General features: G+C 44.6%; 1 protein-coding gene across 2 annotated transcripts in view; it reads right to left on the reverse strand.

Annotated features, from left to right (window-relative positions):
• Positions 1 to 21,208, reverse strand: part of ahcyl2b (adenosylhomocysteinase like 2b) — a 46,521-nt gene that overhangs the window by 18,261 nt on the left and 7,052 nt on the right. The window contains exons 1-3 of one of the 2 annotated variants that reach the window (XM_010864895.4): positions 3,660 to 4,051; positions 2,066 to 2,174; positions 431 to 574 (exon numbers count right to left, since the gene is read on the reverse strand). In XM_010864895.4, coding sequence (XP_010863197.1) covers positions 431 to 574; positions 2,066 to 2,174; positions 3,660 to 3,713 — 307 coding nt within the window. In that variant the 5' untranslated portion in view covers positions 3,714 to 4,051. Of the gene's footprint in view, positions 1 to 430; positions 575 to 2,065; positions 2,175 to 3,659; positions 4,052 to 21,208 lie in introns of those variants that run through there. The other variant, XM_010864894.4, reaches the window with a different exon arrangement.

The following is a 21,208-nucleotide window of genomic DNA, read 5'->3' on the forward strand; positions in this document are numbered from 1 at the left end:
TTTGATTCACTGCTGCTGCTTTAATTTCCTCATGTCAGTCAAACACGAATCTGCAGTCCAAGCAATTTGGGCTACTTGACACAGCATGCCCAAGTAGGAAGTCACGGGCTCAAAGCGTATTATTTGGCCACGCCTACTCCCCTCAGATTGAGAAGACAACAGGACATTTCTCCGGACAAGGCCTCCAACTGGCCAAGAGAGCAACTTAAATGCACCGCAGATTGCTGTACCACATGGGAGGTGTAACTTGTGCGTCAATGTGACAGCAATGTGTCCAGCTGGATTCTGACTTTGCTGTATGCGGCACCAGTGTGTTTCATCTGGTCTCAATGGGCAGTCCGACCCACTGAGAGGGAACATACACCCCTGGACGGCATGTCACCCTTAGCAGGGTACGCCCAACTTCACGTTATCCCTCGCCTGAACCCACCTTGCTCAGCGATCTCAATCTCCCGGCGTCCGAAGTCGGCCTGCTTGATGTTCTTGATGCAGAAGTCTCCGTTGCCCTTGGAGTTCTTCTGCTGCTTGTCTCGAGGAGAGGTCTCATCGTCGGAGCTGTCTGTGTACGACGCGGCTAGAAATACAGAGAGAGAGGGGTTAGCCAGGAACTAGACACCCATGCAACATCCCCCGTGAAGACCCACGGACACACCAATCCAAATGGCCCTCATCAGGATAAACACACTGAGCTACACACTACGCTTTGATGTCGAAAACAACTACAAAGCAACAGTCAGGGCAGCACACCGATTCAGAACAAGGTAGGTCTAATTAGCCTAATTACAGCATCACCAACACTTCGCTACACACAATATTTTCCAATTTGTGTGCACGCGTGTGAGAGAGACACAGAACAAGATAGTGTTTGCTAGGGAGAATGTGAGGGTGTGTGTTTTTTGAGTGTATTGAAGACCCAGTCAGGGTTGAGACTGTTAGGCTAGGACAGAGAACGTGAAAAAATAAAAAAAATAGAGGGTGAGAGTGAGGGTTAGAGAGAAAGAAAAAGAGGGTGTGAGAAAAAGTGGTCAGGAGTGAGTCAGTGACTGTTCCCGTGGGAATAATTACAGGAACCAAAAAGCTGTGGGCAGAAAATGACAGGACAGGACATAAGGAGCAAGCGTGTGAGAAATAAGACCAGACAGTGAGAGGGGAAAAAAAGACAAGCAGAAATGGAGAAAGTGAGGGGGCGTTGGGGTAAGAGGTGACAGAAAAGAGGAGACATTTAGAAGTATCTTAAAGTGGCCGGTTGTGAGTCCCTGTATGACTTTCAAATCTCTGTTGACATCATGAAGTACTATGTCCGGGACGCACGGCATCATTCACACTCTTACTCTGATGTTCCCCGTTTAAGGGTGGAAATACTGACCTGTTGACCTCTATATTAAACAGGACTGTTCACACACAGGGCCTAGGTGGAAATGTCACAGCTCTCTTTGGACCTTCTTTCACTCACTCTGAACCGAGGCCTTTTGGAGCCCCAGGGAAGAACCAGTGGTTAGAAAAGGAAATGACTGGGACTGCTAGTAAGAATGTTGCCTCTTCAACATTCTCTCCCTCTATTTTTTGGACCCCCTTAATCGGATTTCACTGCCCCGCCTGCCGTAAAAGAAAAATGTCTCAAATGTTCAGAAGGACATTGGGGTGTTTGTGTGTGGCTGCATTAATAACTCAACTGGAATGTCAGCTCTTTTCCCAATGTTGGAAACTAGAGAAGACACTCAATCTTTTCATCCTGACCTGGGGGGAGCTTATGGAGAACCCTCCCGCTCCCTGCTCACCTGGAAGTCTGCTGAGCAGCTCTACCTGGGCTGTAATTAGCATTCAGACAGAGGGCGTGGGGGGGGGCCTTAAGCCAAATTACAGTCGAAGCACGCTACATACTAGCCATTTGGCTGTGAATGCCCACGCTCGTGTCTGTGTGTGTATTCTTAGTACCAGAACTAAAGATGTCAGAGGACACCTGGGAGATTGTGTGTGTGTGTGTGTGTGTGTTGTAGGTACCTGAGCTATAACTGTCTGTGGACACCTGGGAGATTGTGTGTGTGTGTGTGTGTGTTGTAGGTACCTGAGCTATAACTGTCTGTGGACGACTGGGAGATGGAGCGGGACAGGGAACGCCGTCCGATCTTGGTGGGACGTTTGTTGAACTCTTGTTTCTGGTCCGCAAACTGGATCTGTCGGCAGAGAGAGAGGAATGAGACCACGATGTTGAACGTTGGAGCAGCCATCTCCAGCCTAAAACCAAAACAGACAACTTCTTCTTGAATATATGCTATATATGCTATTGGCCCCTTGTATATCTCAGTACCCATCATTATATATTCAAATCCACATCTGTAATAAATATACTGCGTGGGTGTGTGCGTGTATATATTGTTACATAAAACAGCATCACGTGTCTAGGGGTTAGGGCGACTGATTGATCGGACAGAACTCAGGCTTCCATCACACTGAATCTGCACCGTTAGACCCACAATCTTCCATTAGGCCCAGGCCAGACAGCCAGCTGAATGATGTTAATCCTGCTGTTGGCAATGTTGATTGATTACTTATTGGTGACATGAAACCAATACGGTCACAATAAGTTGGTGACAAAAATAAAAACATCCAGCGGTGGCTTTGATTTAACAGCACGCAAAACCCCATGTCATAAATAATCCCTGCGGCGTATTGATGCGGAATGTTTATGTAACGCCAGAAATCCTGACAAAAATCACTTTAAATGCGAATCAGACATCTGATGAAAATAGGACACTTCAGCACTGGATAACATTAATCTCCAACAGTATCTTTGCAGTTCAAACCAGTGTTTTGATTTTATATTATCCGGTTTAGTTGTACAAACTCTGGTCTACAATGTGATGCGTGCAGGCATTCCCCTTTGGATTTGAGAGCAGAGCAACGAGTAAACGGTTGAGTTTGAGTGCATGCTCACATATACAATGTGACATGTCACAGTCTAAGCACAAATAAGCCCACAGAATTGTCTGACTCACAGTCAGATTAACTGACAGCGAGTTTTTTCAGCCTCTATTCAGGGAGACATTGCATGACTACTGAGAGACAAAGAGGGGAGTGTCAGTGACTCAGGCGACCAATCCGTCACAATCTTAATATCAGTTGCAACACACAACATGTTAGAAGCTTTGACTCACGGTAGTGGATTGCACAAGCAACTAGATCATTGGATTTGAGTCATGGCTACTTATGGCGGTGAGTCGCGCAAATTCGTGTCCATGTGGTTCCCTTGCAGCTGGACGGTACTCTGGTACGGTCCGTGAACATGGTGGTGGAGACACTGACTGAATCACTAACTCGGAGTCCTTTGCGCTTACAAAAACGTCACCGGAGAAATGCTAAACACACAGGTCTGTGTGTGGCCTAGTGGTAAAGGGTCTTAACTGCTTCCTCCGGTACAAATGAACTTCAGCAGCATGGGTATGAATCTACCCCACTGCCTTTTCTGCAAATCCCGCTCCTTTATCTGTCCAATAAAGCCGAAATGCTGAGAAAAAACATGGATCTTTCTACATCTGACACCCCAAGATGAGATCCTTATGATTTCTTCAAGACAAAAGCTCTTTAAACACTTTCAGAAAGTGACTACGACCCAGAGGTCAGTGTCGCTGACCCTCTCGCCAGTTCTACACCAACCTTACCGTCCTCCTTCTGGGTTCACCGCCACTGCCATCGCCCTTCTTCTTCGTCAACATGACCTGCGGACTAGACGTGAGGTGTGAAGAGGAGTCTCAACGCGAGGTGGTGAGTCTGGAAAAAATTAGCCGTTGTGTGTCTGGTCCATTTAAACAGTCGCTCCGTCCAGGCTGCTTTGCCTCGATCCAGCCCAAACTGGTCCAGACTGTGACCCGTGCGCTTTGCCTCAGACACAAGGCAGAATTGTTCTCCCTTTTGTTTTTTCTCTTCCTCTACTCTCCCCTTCAACGTGTTTAATTGTTAATTGTTCACAGGCTGGATAGGTTAGGCGATTCTATATCACGGCCAACAACCGCAAAGTGCCGTTGGCTAGGGGCTATTGAGGTCATCCACAGTGGACCTAGCCAGAATTGCATGGTAGCAATGAGGGTTGTAGAGCTGGATATTGGAGCTGTGGTAATTCTGCTTATTCTGGGGGATCAGGACAGTGGGTTCTGTCAAGGAGATCCAGGCCTGCCACAGTTCGGATGGACAAAAGAGCCTTTGTGTAACGGATTAGAACAATTTTCTGGATCTCTCGGTGTTTGTGCGGGACCAAGGCTGCTGTACTAGAACAAAGTTGAATGTGGGCCTACAGGATGTCTATGGTGATTGTTTCACAACAAGCAACGCATTTGCCCAGCGGATCGCATGAGGAGGTTTGGCATCATTTCAGAACATTTGTAAGGTCTGGGAGGGTTACGACGGGGCAGTGACAGACAGGCGATTTAAAGGTCGGCCGACACCCGTTTCTTGTGCCAGATTGTCATGCAGGTGTCTGTATGTGCTTGTGTGTGTAAGAGGGAGAGAGAGTGAGTGAGAGACAAAGAGAGAGACAGAATGAGAGTGTTTGCATGGACACTGTGCGCAACTCACCTTTTTGTTTCCCCGAGTCTTTTAGGGAGCAAAATGTTTCCCCGCCAATACAACTCCCATGTTCCCTTACCTTACCCCAAAGATGAAAATAACCTTTTTCAAATTGTGGAGCGCCCAGATTATCCACGGGTAACTACTGAAGACACATACCAGACGGCTTCAAAGAGGTTTCACGAAGCAGAAGAACAGACGCCAGGGTCAGTGAACAAAGCTCTAATCCAACAGACTTAATCAAGGATTTCGCCTGGTGCAATTAAAACACATTCTAGGAGAAGGAAATGTCTTCGGTGATTTAAAAATGACTGCGGATCTGGCTTTTCTTGGCCCTCTCACTTTCCAAGATTTTAAGAAGCCAAATTTTATGCTTGGGTGCTGTGTTTCTATACATAGTGGCTACCTTCCTGTCTGTAGCTGCCAGCCCATGAACAGATTACCGGTCATCTTCATCTGGGGTAAAGTTAGAAAGAAATGGGACACAATTGCAAGAATGGGGACTGCAGGGATTGGAATTGATTACTTCAATGGAATAGACTTCCATCTTGTAATGTATGTAAGATGAGGTCAGTAGGAAAATATAAGAGGATTCTGAGTGAGTTTCATTCAAAACACTAACTCACATCCACCACTACATTTTGAAATGCCGTTCAAATAAACTCTCAACGTTTCCCAGAACTACTGCAAGTTGGGCCCATATGCTCTTTAAAGGAAGGCTGGCACACTCAGTTCTCACAGCTGCATGTGCAGAATTAATGTAGCATGTTACCAAGTGAGACATTAAGAGAGAGAGGGAGAGAGTGGGCGGGGGGGCGAATCAGAGAGCTACAGGGTAGGGGCTAATTTCAGCCGCCTGCCCTAAAGCAGTATCCTGGATCACCATTTCTGCGTTTACATTAGGGATGCAATGGTACACGCTATGTTATCGAACCGTTCGGTACGCCCCCTACAGTTCAATATGCACACGTGAACAGGCAGTGTTATGATATGCCGGTAATTTTGCTGTAATTTCCAAAACATGCTTATTGCGCTGCAGACTGCACGCATGTTGTAGAGGTCAGGTCCACAGAACCAGACGCATAGTTGTGAACAGGTAAGGCAGGAACCTGCTTGTGGCCCCAGGCTGTTAGGGGGCTCTCAAACTTTACTACACAGGAATGACTCAAAATGTCACAATCGCAGTGACCGCAACCCCCTCCCTCTTGAACAACCAATGGACGATTCGCAATGACATCTCAGTAGGAAACCTCCCTAAAGGAGCCCCACAGGCAAAAAACGTGGGCTTCATTTTCTTTCCCTTTGATAGAGTTCAACTACCAAGCAGAGTCGCTGTTGTCCAACAACCTCTGATTGAATTTGCACTTTCCCATGGTACCTGGGGAAGTTTAACAACCAATGTCCACTATTTAGCTAGCTAAATTACTTAGCTTGGTACTAGCTAGCTATACACCTTAAGAACAACACTGCTTGGAGAAAAGTAGCCAAACATCATGGGTGTCTTCCTGACATCTAACATTGTGATTGAAACCGTGGATTCTCCGAGCGTGAGACCAGAGCTAAAATTAGTTCAGAGACAAGCAAAAAGAACATTTGTGTAAAATGTACAAACCACTGGAATCCGGCCTATAGATTTCTCAGGCAATACTGATATCAATCTGTCAAAATTTTACAATCAAATAATTTAGCAGATGCACTTAAGACCGACATACATTAGCGGGTGCCTACATTATCATACTTTCGCATTACTTTCTTCGGATAAGCGCATTGGTTGTGGAGCAGACCAAAAGCGCTAAAACTATGAATTAAAAATTAACCACCCTCCCGGAAACCTGAAATATCCCTAATGCCCAACAAACCCTACACGGAAGTCCGAAAAGGTTTGATTGGTTGAAGCAACACTGAACCAGGAAATGTACCATTCCAGATAATGACATTATTTCAGAAAATGTAAAAACATAGATCAAAATAGGGGGGCTCGGACTGGGAGCAGAATTGACATGTTGCAATGTATAAAGTAGACCATATTATTGACCGTGGCTGGGAAGACCAGTCATCACTGGGAAAGACAGGAGCAATTATTCCTTCCACAATACAGCTAGGGGAAGATGTCAACCCCGACCGAGGCCTTTCATGCTACACCACCACTGCATCCAAGGCATTAACCCTGCAGGACTGCCCGGCGCTCCCACACAATGCACGTATTATGGATGCTAAGTGATGGCCAGGCTAATGACATGTGAATAATAGATGCTAACTTAACAGAGTGCCTGTCACCCAGACTGTCACCTGTCTCTGAAAGTGGTCACAGCTAGTTTACCACCGTATTAATGGAGGAACCAGATCGATAATAGCCAGGCAGAAGCACAGGTGAACCCATGGCCCAAACAACCGCCCCGTAACATATTGCAGTGGCTGGGGGGAAAAGGTGATGGTTGGCTTCTCACCCAGATAGCCACACCTGACGTGGCCTGTTGTTTTTACCAGGCAGCGGTGTGCTAGCGTGGCAGGGAATGAAGCTTTCAGTAGACACGTAAGATGAGACCAATCAGACAGAGGAAACAGGAGACTGAAGCTCAGAGCGGAGTTCCAGGTAAACGTTGAGAAAAGCGGCTTGGAGCAGCATGAAGCGCTTGGCTGCAGTGCCGAGAAAAACAAACAGGCGAAGATGTGATGGAGACGCTGATGATATCTGATCCTGTGGAATCCCACCAGGCGTGGTGGCATGGAGGCTACGGTTCAGAGAGAATGAAAACAGGGAGGGAGGGAGTGGCCAGCGGGGGACCAGTTCTGGCCTTCACAGACTCTGGGTCGGGTGGAGGGCTGGCCCCGATAACAGGGAGAGAAAGAATAAAGGAGAGCAGAGAAGATGAGGTTAGGACATTTTAGAGACAAGTGAAAGGAGGAGCGCGACCATTCGTAGAAAGAGGTAGACCGATAGAAATGTGAGAAAGTACAAGATGTACATACAATAGGACAATGAACACCCACACCCGCTGGTGGGAGTATGTCTGTGACAAGTAACGAGGGAGAATGAAATGCATTTGATTGTTGATTTCACATCCGCCATTTATTATACACTCATTATATCCCACTTGCTTTGACAATGTAATGTTTCCTGTTGCCAATAAATCCCTACATTGAACCGCAATTGACAAAGTCAGAATTCTGAGGGTCATTCCGGGCTTCCATCTCTGCAGGAAGGCAAGCCAGGACAGGACAGGCAGCCCAGGGCAGGACAGCTGTACTTTGTGTGATGTTCTGCCAACACTAGATACAGACTGCTCTGTTCTTGCTGCAGGGCTCATAGATTGATGGGGCGGAGTCTAATGACAGCACATCAGCTGTATCCGACCAGAAAGAGATGCACAACACAAGGCACAATAAAGTCAGGATAAACACCATCTACACAATGTCTACAAAAGTGTGCGTAGTAAAAGGATTGATTAGTTTGCCCACTATGAGGCTATTACTATTACTAGTTTGTAAGATTAAATTGCGTTCCGCACGGAGGCAGGATGAGAAAGCACTGATGAAATGATGCCTCTCAACTAGGAATCAATGGACATCTAACTTCCTGTGAGAAGTTAGTTTTGTTTCAGCATCAGCTTTCTATAACCCAGCATCCAGAGTTGAGCTGGTCAATCCTAGCAGGAGTCACTAGATGGTCATTAACAGAAATGGAGACAATGCTTACATCCCAAATTGCATGTTATTTCCCAACATGATAAACTTTTGACTGTTAGGAGAGAAGAATATTACTCCAACATTATAGCATGCATTTTTTCAATGACTATTCTCATTCTATTTTCCATCAACACCTATTTATTACCTAAAGACGTATAGCTACAAATGCATCGGTGGTTCAATGGTCGAATCGTCTGCCACACTAGGCCCATATCGTTTTGGGGGAGGTGGCAGGGTAGCCTAGCGTTTAAGAGCATCGGGCCAGTAAACGAAATGTGTCTGGGTTCTAATCAAAGCCGACAACGTGACATTCTGTGCCTGAGCAAGACTAACCCTGATTGTTCACATGTTGCTGTAAATAAAATGTGTTCTTAAGCACACTTATTTGGAAAAAGAAAAAAAAGAATAGGTGTACTGTAAGTATAGTTAATCAATACGACAAGAGGGGTCGAGCAATATGCCCAAAATAACAACGTCTGTTCCAAGTAGGGATGTCATGAGAACCGATACTTTGGTACCAAGTTGATGCCAAACTTAAAAAAAATAACATGGTAACACGATACTGGATTTCGTACAGTTACGTAGGTACCAGAGATCCAAAACATGACACATGGCGGCAAGTGTAGCTCAGTCTCATCGAAAAGAAAAACGGTAAGAGAGTCGCAAACTTTGCGTTCGAGGCGGATGATCAGGGAGTAACAAATTCGCAAAAACCACTATGCAAACGGTGCCTTCAAACTTGAGACTAAACCAGGAAACACTTCCAACTTTAGTGAAGCACCTCAAAGACAGACATGCAGATTTATTTAAAGAATTCAAGGTGAGTGTTTCAATTCATGTTACATTAACAACGTATCCAATGTATTATCCTGGTTATATCCTTATCCTGAAATACATTGTTGTTGTTGTTGAGACAGCTGGCATTGCCGTCTAGTCTAGACAACGTTTTCAATGGTCTGGTCTCACGAGACTAGCAGTGACTAAACGCTCACTAATGGCCTATCACCATGTCAGTAAATTTAAACTACTGCTTGCACTCTGAGTAGAGGGGGGTAGGGGTGGGTGTGTGTGTAGCCCCTGCTGTTTACTTAAGTACATGGGATTTATTGTTGTTTTTTATCATGGTATCGAATTGGGTATCGAGAATCGTGGAATTTTGCTGGTATTGATTATCGACTACAACATTTCTGGTATCGTGACATCCATAGTTCTAAAACATCTCAATGGAGACCAGGACTGCATTCATAAAGGAGAACTACTGATCCAAACGTTGCTTCCGGACATGTTTTTTTTTCTCATTCACAACCGGAATTACTTAATAAATCAATAATGCAGCTATATCAAGGAGAAGATAAGGATGGATTTCATTGAAAGATAATTGAGTTAGTGTAACAGGATGCCTTGATGTAAGTTGGAAGAATGAGATGTGCTTTTAACAGAAGCCTGGGACCTTATCCATCCCAGACAGAGCAGGTTTGTGCCTAGCTTAACATTGTTATGGCTGGTGTGAATGTTTCTTCTTTCGGTTACACTGCAGCTAATAGAAATCAGCACCAGCAGTTCGAAATGACACACACTTAGGGATACTTTCTTAGCTCTTAATTCAGGGAAAATGTTGGTCGTAAAATGTCTGCCTGGCTGCAGGTGGTTCTACAAAAAACTAAATTGTTGTTGTGTACTGCTTCAGGAGGTTCTCCCCCCTGTTAGCATTAACCCTGTGTCTTAATAGGTAGTAGTCATTGCCATAACATATTGCTGTGGTCACAAGCAGAAGAAAATGGCAAAGTGTCACACACTGTCACCAAATCAAGGATTTACTAAGTACAAGGGGCATTTTTCATTCGATAAAAAGACAGATAAAACATCCTTCTGGATTTATTTTCCTGGTTTGTGTTGGACTAAACACTTCCACCATAGGAGTGGCATAACGTTTGGCCGAAGCAAAGAAAAGTAGTTGTCCAGCATTTAAAAAAAAATATAGTAAGAGATAGATAGAAAGCAGCAGAGAAATCAAAAGATTTGTAATGTATTGACTGACTGCAAGAGAAATCTGTTCACTGAAACTGACCAGATCACAGGACGCTTTCTTTTCCATGCATGGATCTGAAAATATTGTCCCAAACTCTCCCAGGTATCTTTTAATCAGTTATCGCCCTCTGAAGCAGCTTGACCTTTTGAACAAAGTGAACTTTGATGTGGTGTTTTCTTCCATCTCGGAGGCACAAAGGTAAAGTTGGTTGATGAGTTGAAGGGAACATTCATTTCTTAACAGAGTGTTAGTACAGTCCAAAGGGTCACAGCTGACGGGGAAAAGTCTTTGACAGACATTAATTCTGCAGTCTCTGTGACACGGCAAGCCCAGAGCATTTTCATCCGAATCTAGTTCTATGCAGTGAAATCAGGTACAGCAGAGGAACATTGCACGTTTGTATCCAGAGAGAACACAGCAGAGAAAGAGAAAGAGAGTGGGCTTTTTGTTCTCCAGTCCAGCCGAGGTAGGATACGGGTCTATGTGTAAAGTGAGACCCCTGGTTGTGACCCTGGAGTTGTACAGAGCCACATGGAGGGCAGGCCCTGTCTTTGTGCATTCAGCTGTAGCGGCAGGGGTTGTGGATGTGAGTGGTGTGAGACTGGTTGCTTAAATAAAATAGACATTGTTCCGGGGTTAGTTGGGTTTACATGGCTTCGTTGAGCTTGACAGGACAATATGATACTTTTAAGCAGTTTTTTTTTTTTTTTTTTTTTTACAATTCCAGACAATCACAGATTTTAATCTTTTTCTGAGTTGATCACATTCATATTTAGGTCATTTAGCACAGGGGTTTCTCAAATCTCTCCTCAGTGACCTGAAGCCATTCCATGTTTTAAAAGTTTTCCAGAGCTAGTATCCCTGATTTGATTCATAAACTCATCACTCCCTTAATTAGGTGCACCTAAAGGTCTGCAGGTCACTGAGGACAGGTTGGGGAACTGCTGATTTATCTTACACAGTCACTTACCGTAGTGAGTGCATACATTCCACCCTTTTTGTGTACTGGCATCCAGTAGGAAATCAAACCACCGAAGTTCTAAGTACCATGCTTTGCCAATTGAGATAAAAAATAAATCAGGTAAGTTACCTGGCAGTTTTAAGATAATTCTAATTTCATCTTCTTTTAGGCTATTTAAGTTAACTGAGAAGAACACATTCTTATTTACAGCAACGAAGCAATTACAACGAACCAGAGATGTTTTAACTTGCCGGTTCTGGGATTAAAGCAAGCAAACTTTCAGATCTAACCACTAAGCTACACCCCGACCCCTTTAAGAAGAAAGCCATCACGTTAGGCCAGATCTTTAGTGAGTATAAAATATAACTCAAAAGTAACGAGTAAGATAATAAGACCTACTGAGTAGAGGATGTTAGTGTCTTAAGTCTCTCCGATACAGCAGAAGGAGAGCCTTAGATGAGTAGGCTAAGCAGACCCTGGCTTGAGTATTACATTATTCTGGAACACACGTCTTACGGTTGGGCAAATCTTTTCGTTAAGAGTAGGCAACTTCTAATACCCAAAACATCTGCTCAAATGTTCTTTTTCTAGGCACATTCTGGAAAGTTTTCTTATGAGTTGACAGAGGTCAACAATTGTTTTGAAAACCACAAAGCTGAGTATTTTGGGGTTTAAGTCAGCTGCTGACTCCCACGTACCATTTACGCATCCAACACAAGTCTAGAATAATCCATTTATGACGCTGGCCTGACAACTCGGTTTGAAGGCACAGGCTCTCACACATCCTTTTTTCTGAATGACATCCATTGTTCAAAGGGAATGAATGGAGATGGAAAGGAAACCGAGACAACCCACTACGTTCTGAGGAGAATATAGCTTCACGCTTCAATACAGTACATGCCCATCGGCATTTAAGTTAAAATGAGAACATTAGTGATATAACAGCACGCAGGCCTACAGTAGCCATAGGCCACAGTACTGAATGCTCCACTCTCCCACTGATTCTCACTAATCGTCAAAATGTCAGTTTCACATTTCCCCAGCACAAAAACTTGCTCTTCTGGTCAGAGGAATGAGGAAGTCTTCTTCAAGATTTTGACCAGTGAGACCAGGTATAGCTCATCAGCAACCATAAATGCTTGCTCCTTTCTGTTGACCCAGGTTAGTCTTCAATAGATTACAGTTAGCTAACACCATATCCTGCTTTATTGACTTCAGTCAGTGAGAGAAATACAGACATGCACACTGACACCAGGTTGTCAGTAGTCAGCCAGAACATGGAGGGAACAAAAAACTAAAAGATCAGCAAAAGACAAAGGCCAAGATACACAATGGTCAAATGTAGAATTGGGTAAAGGAAAAAAATCTAAACCCATTTGGTGACTGAAGCAGTGAGACTTGAGACCTGTGAATGTTAGGACTCCAAAAATTGCCGTCACGCTTTACTGTGGTATGTGAACACCTGGTATGACCAATGATGTGTATGACCCATGGACCACTGTTCTAAAGACACTGCGCATCAATCTTGGTATTTCATTGTACAAATATATACATTCTGCAAGCAATAGAATGGATGAACATTCAAATTCTATGGAGGACAGCACCGTTGGAGCAGTATGGTGGTTGGTGACTTCAAACCCTCTAACATAAGAAATCCATTCTATTGAACTAAGATGACAAGAGCAGAGTAAAGGCCTCTTTAACAACAGCGTCCGTAAACGACATTATCCTTAAAACAGTCATTCAGATCGAAAACAGATCTCCTTTCATGACATGCTGGCCAGGGTGACAGAGAATGGAAAACCCAAACACTGACTGCTTTATTTCACCTTTAGGGGACAGACTATAATAATCTGGGGTGTGGTTCCCAGGAGGGACAAGGGCCTCAGTCAGATACAACAGAATGAGACCTAAACCTTACTGGTAGATGTCACATTCCTCTATATGAATCAATGAACCAATGTCTAATAAGAGACATAGATACAGAATCAGTGCAAGGTGTCTACAGGTCTGTGGAAACGAATGATACAGGACCCTGTTTTCATAATTTTACTAGTGATGTATGGAGACGCTTAAGGACGCGTCAGCACAATGTGCTCTGAATTGCATGTTCCCACTGGCGTCTGTCCCTGGTGCTAAAACGGGCAGCACTCCTTAGTGTCAAAAACCTTAAGAACAAGTGAAGATGCTGTTCTTTGAGCTCGCCAACTAACATTGTGCCAAAAATATTTTTTAAAAACTAAACCAAGAGCCGTCGTAAAGCCGAGTGGGCAGAACCTAGGAAAGGAGGTGGGCGGAGACCATGACATCGTCAGTCATACGGCAGCCTTCCCCTTTCAATCATCGTCCACCGACCTGCTTTCTCGGAGAAGCACTCCATTAGTGGACGACTGGATCAAAACAGACCCAGATAATGCAGGACAAAGTGCCCCCTGCTTATGCTAATATGAGATACCAGGAAGAAAAGGTACATTTTGTGCTACACAGAGACTAAATGTGGGGCTGATCGGTTTACCAACCTAAAAATGCAGGCCTAGTACCCGTGAATTACACAGAATTTTTATTAGAAGAACATCCTTAAAAAAGAAACCAGATGTTACTTTGGTCCTTAATTTTTACCTTCAGGGTGAGATTTTAATAATGGTGTGTTCTCCTCGCACACATTGAATTACATACTATATAACATACTATACATAACAATACATACTAATTCATTCTGCAGTACTTGCACAGGCAATGTGGTCAGGTCCAACACAATTAAGATGTTGCATTAGGGGGCTGAGTTGAGAAACTGGGGGAAGACTCAAGTGTGCCTACGAAGTACTACAGGCTTATTTTGATGTTCGGGACAGCTGGTCAAGTAAGTCTCGTTTTCTGGACAGAGCCACATGGCCAATCATTTATTTGTGAGCAGGACATATCGACACAGACTACAAGAGTGAGAAAATAAACCCTGCTCAGCTGCCTTTCAGGATTTAGTTACGTTACTCAATCAAGACTGCTTGGACGCCCAGCTTGGCCAGACAGGACCAGGGTTTGACTCTGTGGGCTAGATAATCCTGTGAACTCTGGGACACTAAACACCACTCCCTGAGAGCCTCAATCTCTCCTTCCCACCCACTCCTCACAGATGCAGTGGCAAACATCTATGCCATGGTCGGTTTCTGAATATTAACAGATACAATTGTTTTATTAAATGACTAACTCACTTATTTTAAGCACAATGTAATAGCTCTCACTTGGAGATCACTGACTAGCATAGGAATTAATATGGTTAGCTCCACTGTAAGAGGAATTAGTAAAAATGCACGTTAACCCATATTTGAAACTACAGTCGATGTTGCTGCACTTGAACCGATGCACTCGTGGGTCAAACGTTCAAACTGGGAATTGATACACATCAGTGAATGGTTATGTCCCTGTTAACATTCTCGAAGACCCAAATTGGTGGTTGACTGGTCTGCATCCTCTGCACATAGGCAAATATTGCGTAGGGCTAAAAGTTAAGCCGATCGCAACCCCAGTGCATTAACATTCACTTTGATGGATGAAGCTCAGTGCTGCTAGAATCCTAATACCTCCATGTCAATGCGGTTGGCTGCTACTTCTTCCCGGGCTGCCCCTGAGACCAGCCCGGACTAAAATGGACACAGGCAGTTTTGACCTCTCTGACGTTATTTAAAGCAGGGACAGAAGGCTCCCATTTACTTCATTTTATTATTTAGGTTTGAGAGGAAAATACAAAAGATGTCCTCCACTGAATTACAGGCCGCGTTTCAACCGTCCACTAAATGCCTACAAGCGTATACATAAGAAGACGATAGCCTTTGCACTGGAACCCGGAACACACGCAGTGACAAGGCACAGAGAACCCTCCAGGGAAGACATGGTCCCATCCAATGGCAGCTGAAAAGGCTGACTGGGTGAGTCAGTGCAAGAAGGAATCGTATCCCCGGCTGATTTACACAAACAGACAAAGGTTCCCAAAAATTCAGGTTAAGTCACACGCATCTCTTAAGAAGTTGCCATAAGAAGTATACAAGCAGCACATTAAGCACAGCATTAAGCACAACATTATTCTAATGGAATGGACTCTGTACCACGGTACACTGTAAAACTAGGGAAGTAGATCGCTGTGAAACCACACCGGGAACGCCAAGGCTAAGCATGGATTAGGAGTGACTGCGATCAACCTGTACATTCCAGGAACAGATATACAGCTCCGGAAAATAAAGAGCCCACTGCACCTTTTTCTTTCTTTTGCAAAAAAGTTGGCTTTAGGCAGTTTAGCTTTTTACAAATGTATTATCAACAACACAAAACTGAAGGTCTAGGGGTCAGTGACATTAGCTGAAAAAGTAACAGACAGGTCTGTATTCCAGACCAAGCATGAGAGGAATCAAAAACAACATTTATACAGATGGCCAGCAATTTAGAGATTATTTCTCCCACAAGAAAAGAGGAGGAGCTAGGGATGGAGGAATTATAGGCTGTTGACTACAAACGCACCGAAAATAGCATTTTCTCAATGGAAAGGTAGTATTACATAAAACACACAGAGTTCAATTAAGTTGTTTTTATGGCCATGCTATTCCAAGTCTGCTTTTTGTGTAATTGAGACCCTGGAAAGTAAACCAACCATTTGCTTCAGAAAAATCAAACAAGTTCGGTTGGCGAAATTGTCCTCCTGACTGTAAAGCATTCCCTCGCAAGAGCTCTGTGAATGCTCATTATGTAAAAACTGTTGGAAGTTACAGGATCTAGGCATGAAGAAAATGCAACTGAAACAGCTACTTGAAGGGTCATCTCTCTCCAGCTCATTGGAGCCCCATATTCTCTCGCCACAGGAGCCTCTCCCATTGTGGTCACACGCTGCTCGGGGCCTGTGACTTTTTAGCGCTAGCAGGGAGGAAATCGAGCAGACTGAACAGTGTTCTGTTTACCATTCTGAGGGGGCTTTTTGCGATGCAGTATTGTTTTAAACAATACTGGTTCTTTGTACAGGGGTCTGGTGTCAGTCTGTACTGATTTCTGAACTGCAGGGAGGCCTTGACCAAGCAGTGCACCGGGGAGATGAATGTTGAACGCTGACTCCATCTAGCTTTAACATCACCACCTCATTCTGTTCACCTCATCCCTCTACTAAATAATCGCATTGTGTAAAAACCTCTCCTTCATTGTTCCAATTTTGCATCAGCTAGTGGTTAGCGGATTTATAACTGTTAGAACATTCCAGAATGTACGCACACCCACATGGGGGAAACCAGTTCATGGCTTCACCAGCTCCGCTGGTTACATTTCTACCCAGTTTGTTCTGAACGTTTCACCTCACTGGCCACACGGCATGGGTCTACAGAACAAAGTGACGAATGCCCCGGAAAGAGGGGCTGAAGGTCAAAATCCCAGAAGCTGACACGAGGCATTCTCAAGCTCCTGACAGCTCTGTGAGCAAGAGTGTCTGGCTGCAGCACTGAGATCACAGATAGACCGGTCTGTAACTCGCACACAAAAAAACCTGTCTGTGCGCATGTGTGACAGTGATTACATTTGATAGCGGGTCACTAAAGTGAAAGACATGGCTGGTCCTCTTAAAGACATTGTTATCTAGCCCTGGAACCAAGAGTCCATGTTCTTGACAATGTAGAAAACAAGGAGCCTATAAACCCACATAGAGCAGGCGGTGAGTCAGCAGAGATATCCCTGTTTGATTGGTTCAGCTCAGCTGTCATTCGCCTACAGAAGAACGTTGAGGAAGATAGAAGAGTTGAATTAAGGTGATGAGTGTTCCTGTGCGTTTGCATGTGTGTGTGTGAGTAAATAACAGCGAGACAGCAAGTGTGAGAAACAGTTTTCCAAGTCAATAAAAACCAAAATGATAACTTCAGAGGACTGAAAGTGCACTGATTGCATACTATGCCAAAAAGAGACACACAGCCAATCATCGACTGCCCCAAAGTAGAGGCGTCGTGCGGAAATGCAATGACTAACCGTGAGCGGTGTACTCGGAATGACCTAAAATTAGATATCCCATATTAGTCATTCAAAGTAAGGTCATCCCACGCTGTACTGTTCGGGCCTTTGTACCTTTCAGGCATGGCTCAAGACATGAGTGCGCACAAGGAATGTAGATAGGAAATGACTGCAAAATGAACTGCATGTTATTGGGGCAGAAAGGGAAAAGACAATGTAACCATTATAACGGTCTAAATAATTGCACGTACTCAGCTTCGATTCGGACACGGACACATACCTTTCCCTGCCTCCTGTCAATACACCCCTCACAACAATGCATATCGCATCACATGCATTTTCATGAAGACTCACTGGAGTGTGGTGACTTTCCCCACCGGCTCTATTCACGGAGGTCTCATTGACCTGGAGTTGCCTACAGTGACTGACTGAACAGAGATCCAAGGATCTGGCCCTCCTTGACTTGGAACCAGTCAGCTCCCTTCATATTACAGCTATGAGCTTATAGACTACAGTAAAGAGTCAATTTAAGCAATAGGGCATGAGCGGGTGGTCTATGACCAGGATAGCACAAACCCCCAGGAGGACCTACAACCCAGACACCTATTAACAACACAAATTAGATCTTGCAACCCATCATCATCATCACCACCTCCATCACATATATGGCATACGATCTGACATTCCAAGGCTTCTTCCTCTCATTTATGTGAGTGTGACATTGTTTTTTTCTTGTTAACAGAAACAAAACAAAAAATTGGGTATATCACAACTGTCACATCCCTAATATATATAAAAAAAATTACCAGTATTGGTATATACAAGTGGAATCTATAGGTGTACAATTAGTGCATTTGCATTAATTGCCCACCTATACATTTGTATTGCACAAACATATACTAATACAGTATTCGTAAATTTGTATTTGCACTTCTGGCACAATCTGCATTTCGTTGTACTGTACTTGTACTCTACATTGACATTTCATTCAGTGAAAATCTAAATGTAAGGTGACATTGGTTTTATGTTAGAAAATATTTAAGGAAAACACTCAGGCATGTTGCATGCATAAGTATTCAACCCCCCAAGCATTAACATTTGTTAGCAACACTTTTTGCTGCAATAACAGCTTTAAATACTTTAATCAGTATGCACCAGATTTACATAAAGTGCAGGAGTGATTTCGGGCCTTTTCTTCTTCGCAGATTTACCTCATGTTGTTAGGCTGTTTAGACATGTACCACAATTAAAAGTGCAACAGATTCTGTATGGGATTGAGATCAAAACTTGGCCTGGGCTATTGTAAGACCCTTTTATTCCTCAAGCTACTCATGTGCTTTGCCTTGGATCATTGTCCTGTTGAAAGTAACTTCCTCTCAAGCGTCAGTTATTTAGCTGACTGAGACAGGTTCCTTTGCATGTGCAGTGTTAGTCTACGCCACACATGGGACTTTGACTTACCTAAAAAGCTCCATCTTTGGCTCATCTGGCAGCTGGGTCACACACAGATGCCCTCGGATGGTAATTTGAGAAACAGATTTCTTGCCACCTTCCAATAGATCAATGTTTTTAAGAGCTCTTGATATGCTTGACTGGTGCAACATGACTCCAATCCCTGCCATTGATCACTGAAGCTTCTTCAAAGTAACATTTGTCCTCCCTGTGGCTTCTCTTATAATGCTCCTTCTTGTTTGAGCTCTGAGTTTTGAGGGATGACTACTCTTGGCTGTGTGTAGGTGGTGTGATGCAGCTTCCACTCCCAGGTTATTGATCCAACTGCACTCACTTTTGAACCCTTTTCCAAATCTATGCATTTGTATTACATTGTCTCTAACTATTGTATAATTCTCTTTGGTTTTCAGATTCTCAGCCTGACCAATGGTCCTTCAATAGTGTGTTTTTTTATCCAGACAATGCCAGAGAAACTTCAAGGGTTCACCGATGGCAGCAAATTGTAAGGTAATTATGTCTATGTTAGGGCAGTTTCTTTTATCTGAGTAAACTGGGAGCTTCCACAGCACAGGGGTTGAAAACGTATGCATGAAACATTTAAGAAAATCAACTGTTGTATTTTATAAGGGGTTTGGGAAACATTTCCCATGCAGATATGTCCATAAGCCATTTAGCCAACAGGCTTTCTATAGAGAACAGTATGGTAGTTATCTGAACTAGGAGCTCTTAATGAACAGCTTAATGACATAACCTTAGAGCAGGGCTTTGCAACTCTGGTTGCAGAGGCAAAAGCACTTCTGGCTTTCATCCTCTCTAATATGGTACTGGGAACTAGGAAGAAAATCAAAGAGTTCTGTCCTCCATCACCAGAATGCCCCTCCATGAACTGCCACCTTAACGTGGTGGAGGGGTTTGAGTACCCGAGTGACCCTAGGAGCTATGTTGTCTGGGGCTATATGCCCCTGGTAGGGTCTCCCAAGGCAAACAGGTCTTAGGCGACGGGTCAGACTAAGAGCGGTTCAAAACCCCCTTAATGATGATTACGCACAGCTTGGGCTCTGGAACCACACTCCTTGAGAGAGGATGGACTCTTCACCACTCTGGAGTTGCCCATGGTGAGAGGCGGCGGGCTGGTGTGGGTTTGCTTATAGCTCCCCAGCTCTGCCGCCATGTGTTGGAGTTTACCCCGGTGAACGAGAGGGTCGTTTCCCTGCGCCTACGGGTCGGGGATAGGTCTCTCACTGTTGTTTGTGCCTACGGGCCGAATGGCAGTGCAGAGTACCCAACCTTCTTGGAGTCTCTGGGAGGGGTGCTGGAAAGTGCTCCGACTGGGGACTCTATCGTTCTACTGGGGGACTTCAACTCCCACGTGGGCAACGACAGTGATACCTGGAGGGGCGTGTGGTGGAGAGTGCCTGCCTCAAGTGGAGGAGTTTAAGTATCTAAGGGTCTTGTTCACGAGTGAGGGAAGGATGGAACGGGAGATTGACAGACGGATCGGTGCAGCTTCTGCAGTAATGCAGTCGATGTATCGGTCTGTCGTGGTGAAGAAAGAGCTGAGCCGCAAGGCGAAGCTCTCGATTTACCAGTCAATCTACGTTCCTACTCTCACCTATGGTCATGAGCTTTGGGTCATGACCGAAAGGACAAGATCCCGGATACAGGCGGCCGAAATGAGCTTTCTCCGCAGGGTGGCTGGGCGATCCCTTAGAGATAGGGTGAGAAGTTCGGTCACCCGGGAGGAGCTCAGAGTAGAGCCGCTGCTCCTCCACATCGAGAGGGGTCAGCTGAGGTTGTTTGGGCATCTGTTTCGGATGCCTCCGGAACGCCTTCCTGGGAAGGTGTTCCGGTCCCGTCCCACCGGGAGGAGACCCCGGGGAAGACCTAGGACACGCTGGAGGGACTATGTCTCCCGGCTGGCCTGGGAACGCCTCGGTGTCCCCCCGGAAGAGCTAGAGGAAGTGTCTGGGGAGAGGGAAGTCTGGGCATCACTGCTTAGACTGCTGCCCCCGCAACCCGGCCCCGGATAAGCGGAAGAAGATGGATGGATGGAGCATTGCCTTTGATAATGCTTAGGGACTTTTAGACCTGTTCTGATTCCAAATGCAATTATTTTATTTAGGTGAGAGACAAGGGCAGAGAAATACCAGGAAGAGTGCCTATCAGAATGCAATACTTGGCAGTCGCTAACCCGATACTGCTTCTGCGAAGTAAGGATGGGTATAGCTAGCCCATAGTAGCCACACATTGTGCCCAAATCCATAACATACATCCGCTAATCCTATCTGAAAGGGACAGCGTATACATAAATACATAAAGGGTCAACAGATTATCAGCCTGGCCGATAACGGAATCCGATATTGATACTTTTTAACCAGAACTGTTCATTTGTCTGATATAACTGCTGATAAAATACTTAGTCTTAAATGTGGTTCTCTGGCAGCCACATCTCTCTGAAAGGTTTCTGCTTGTATTGCTCAATGTCCCGCCCGCAGAATTATCAGATTGGTTATACATCACAAGAGCCAATCAACACAGTACGTTATATT

The sequence above is a fragment of the Esox lucius genome, chromosome 23 (genome assembly GCF_011004845.1).
Source record: "Esox lucius isolate fEsoLuc1 chromosome 23, fEsoLuc1.pri, whole genome shotgun sequence".
Taxonomy (NCBI): Eukaryota; Metazoa; Chordata; class Actinopteri; order Esociformes; family Esocidae; genus Esox; species Esox lucius.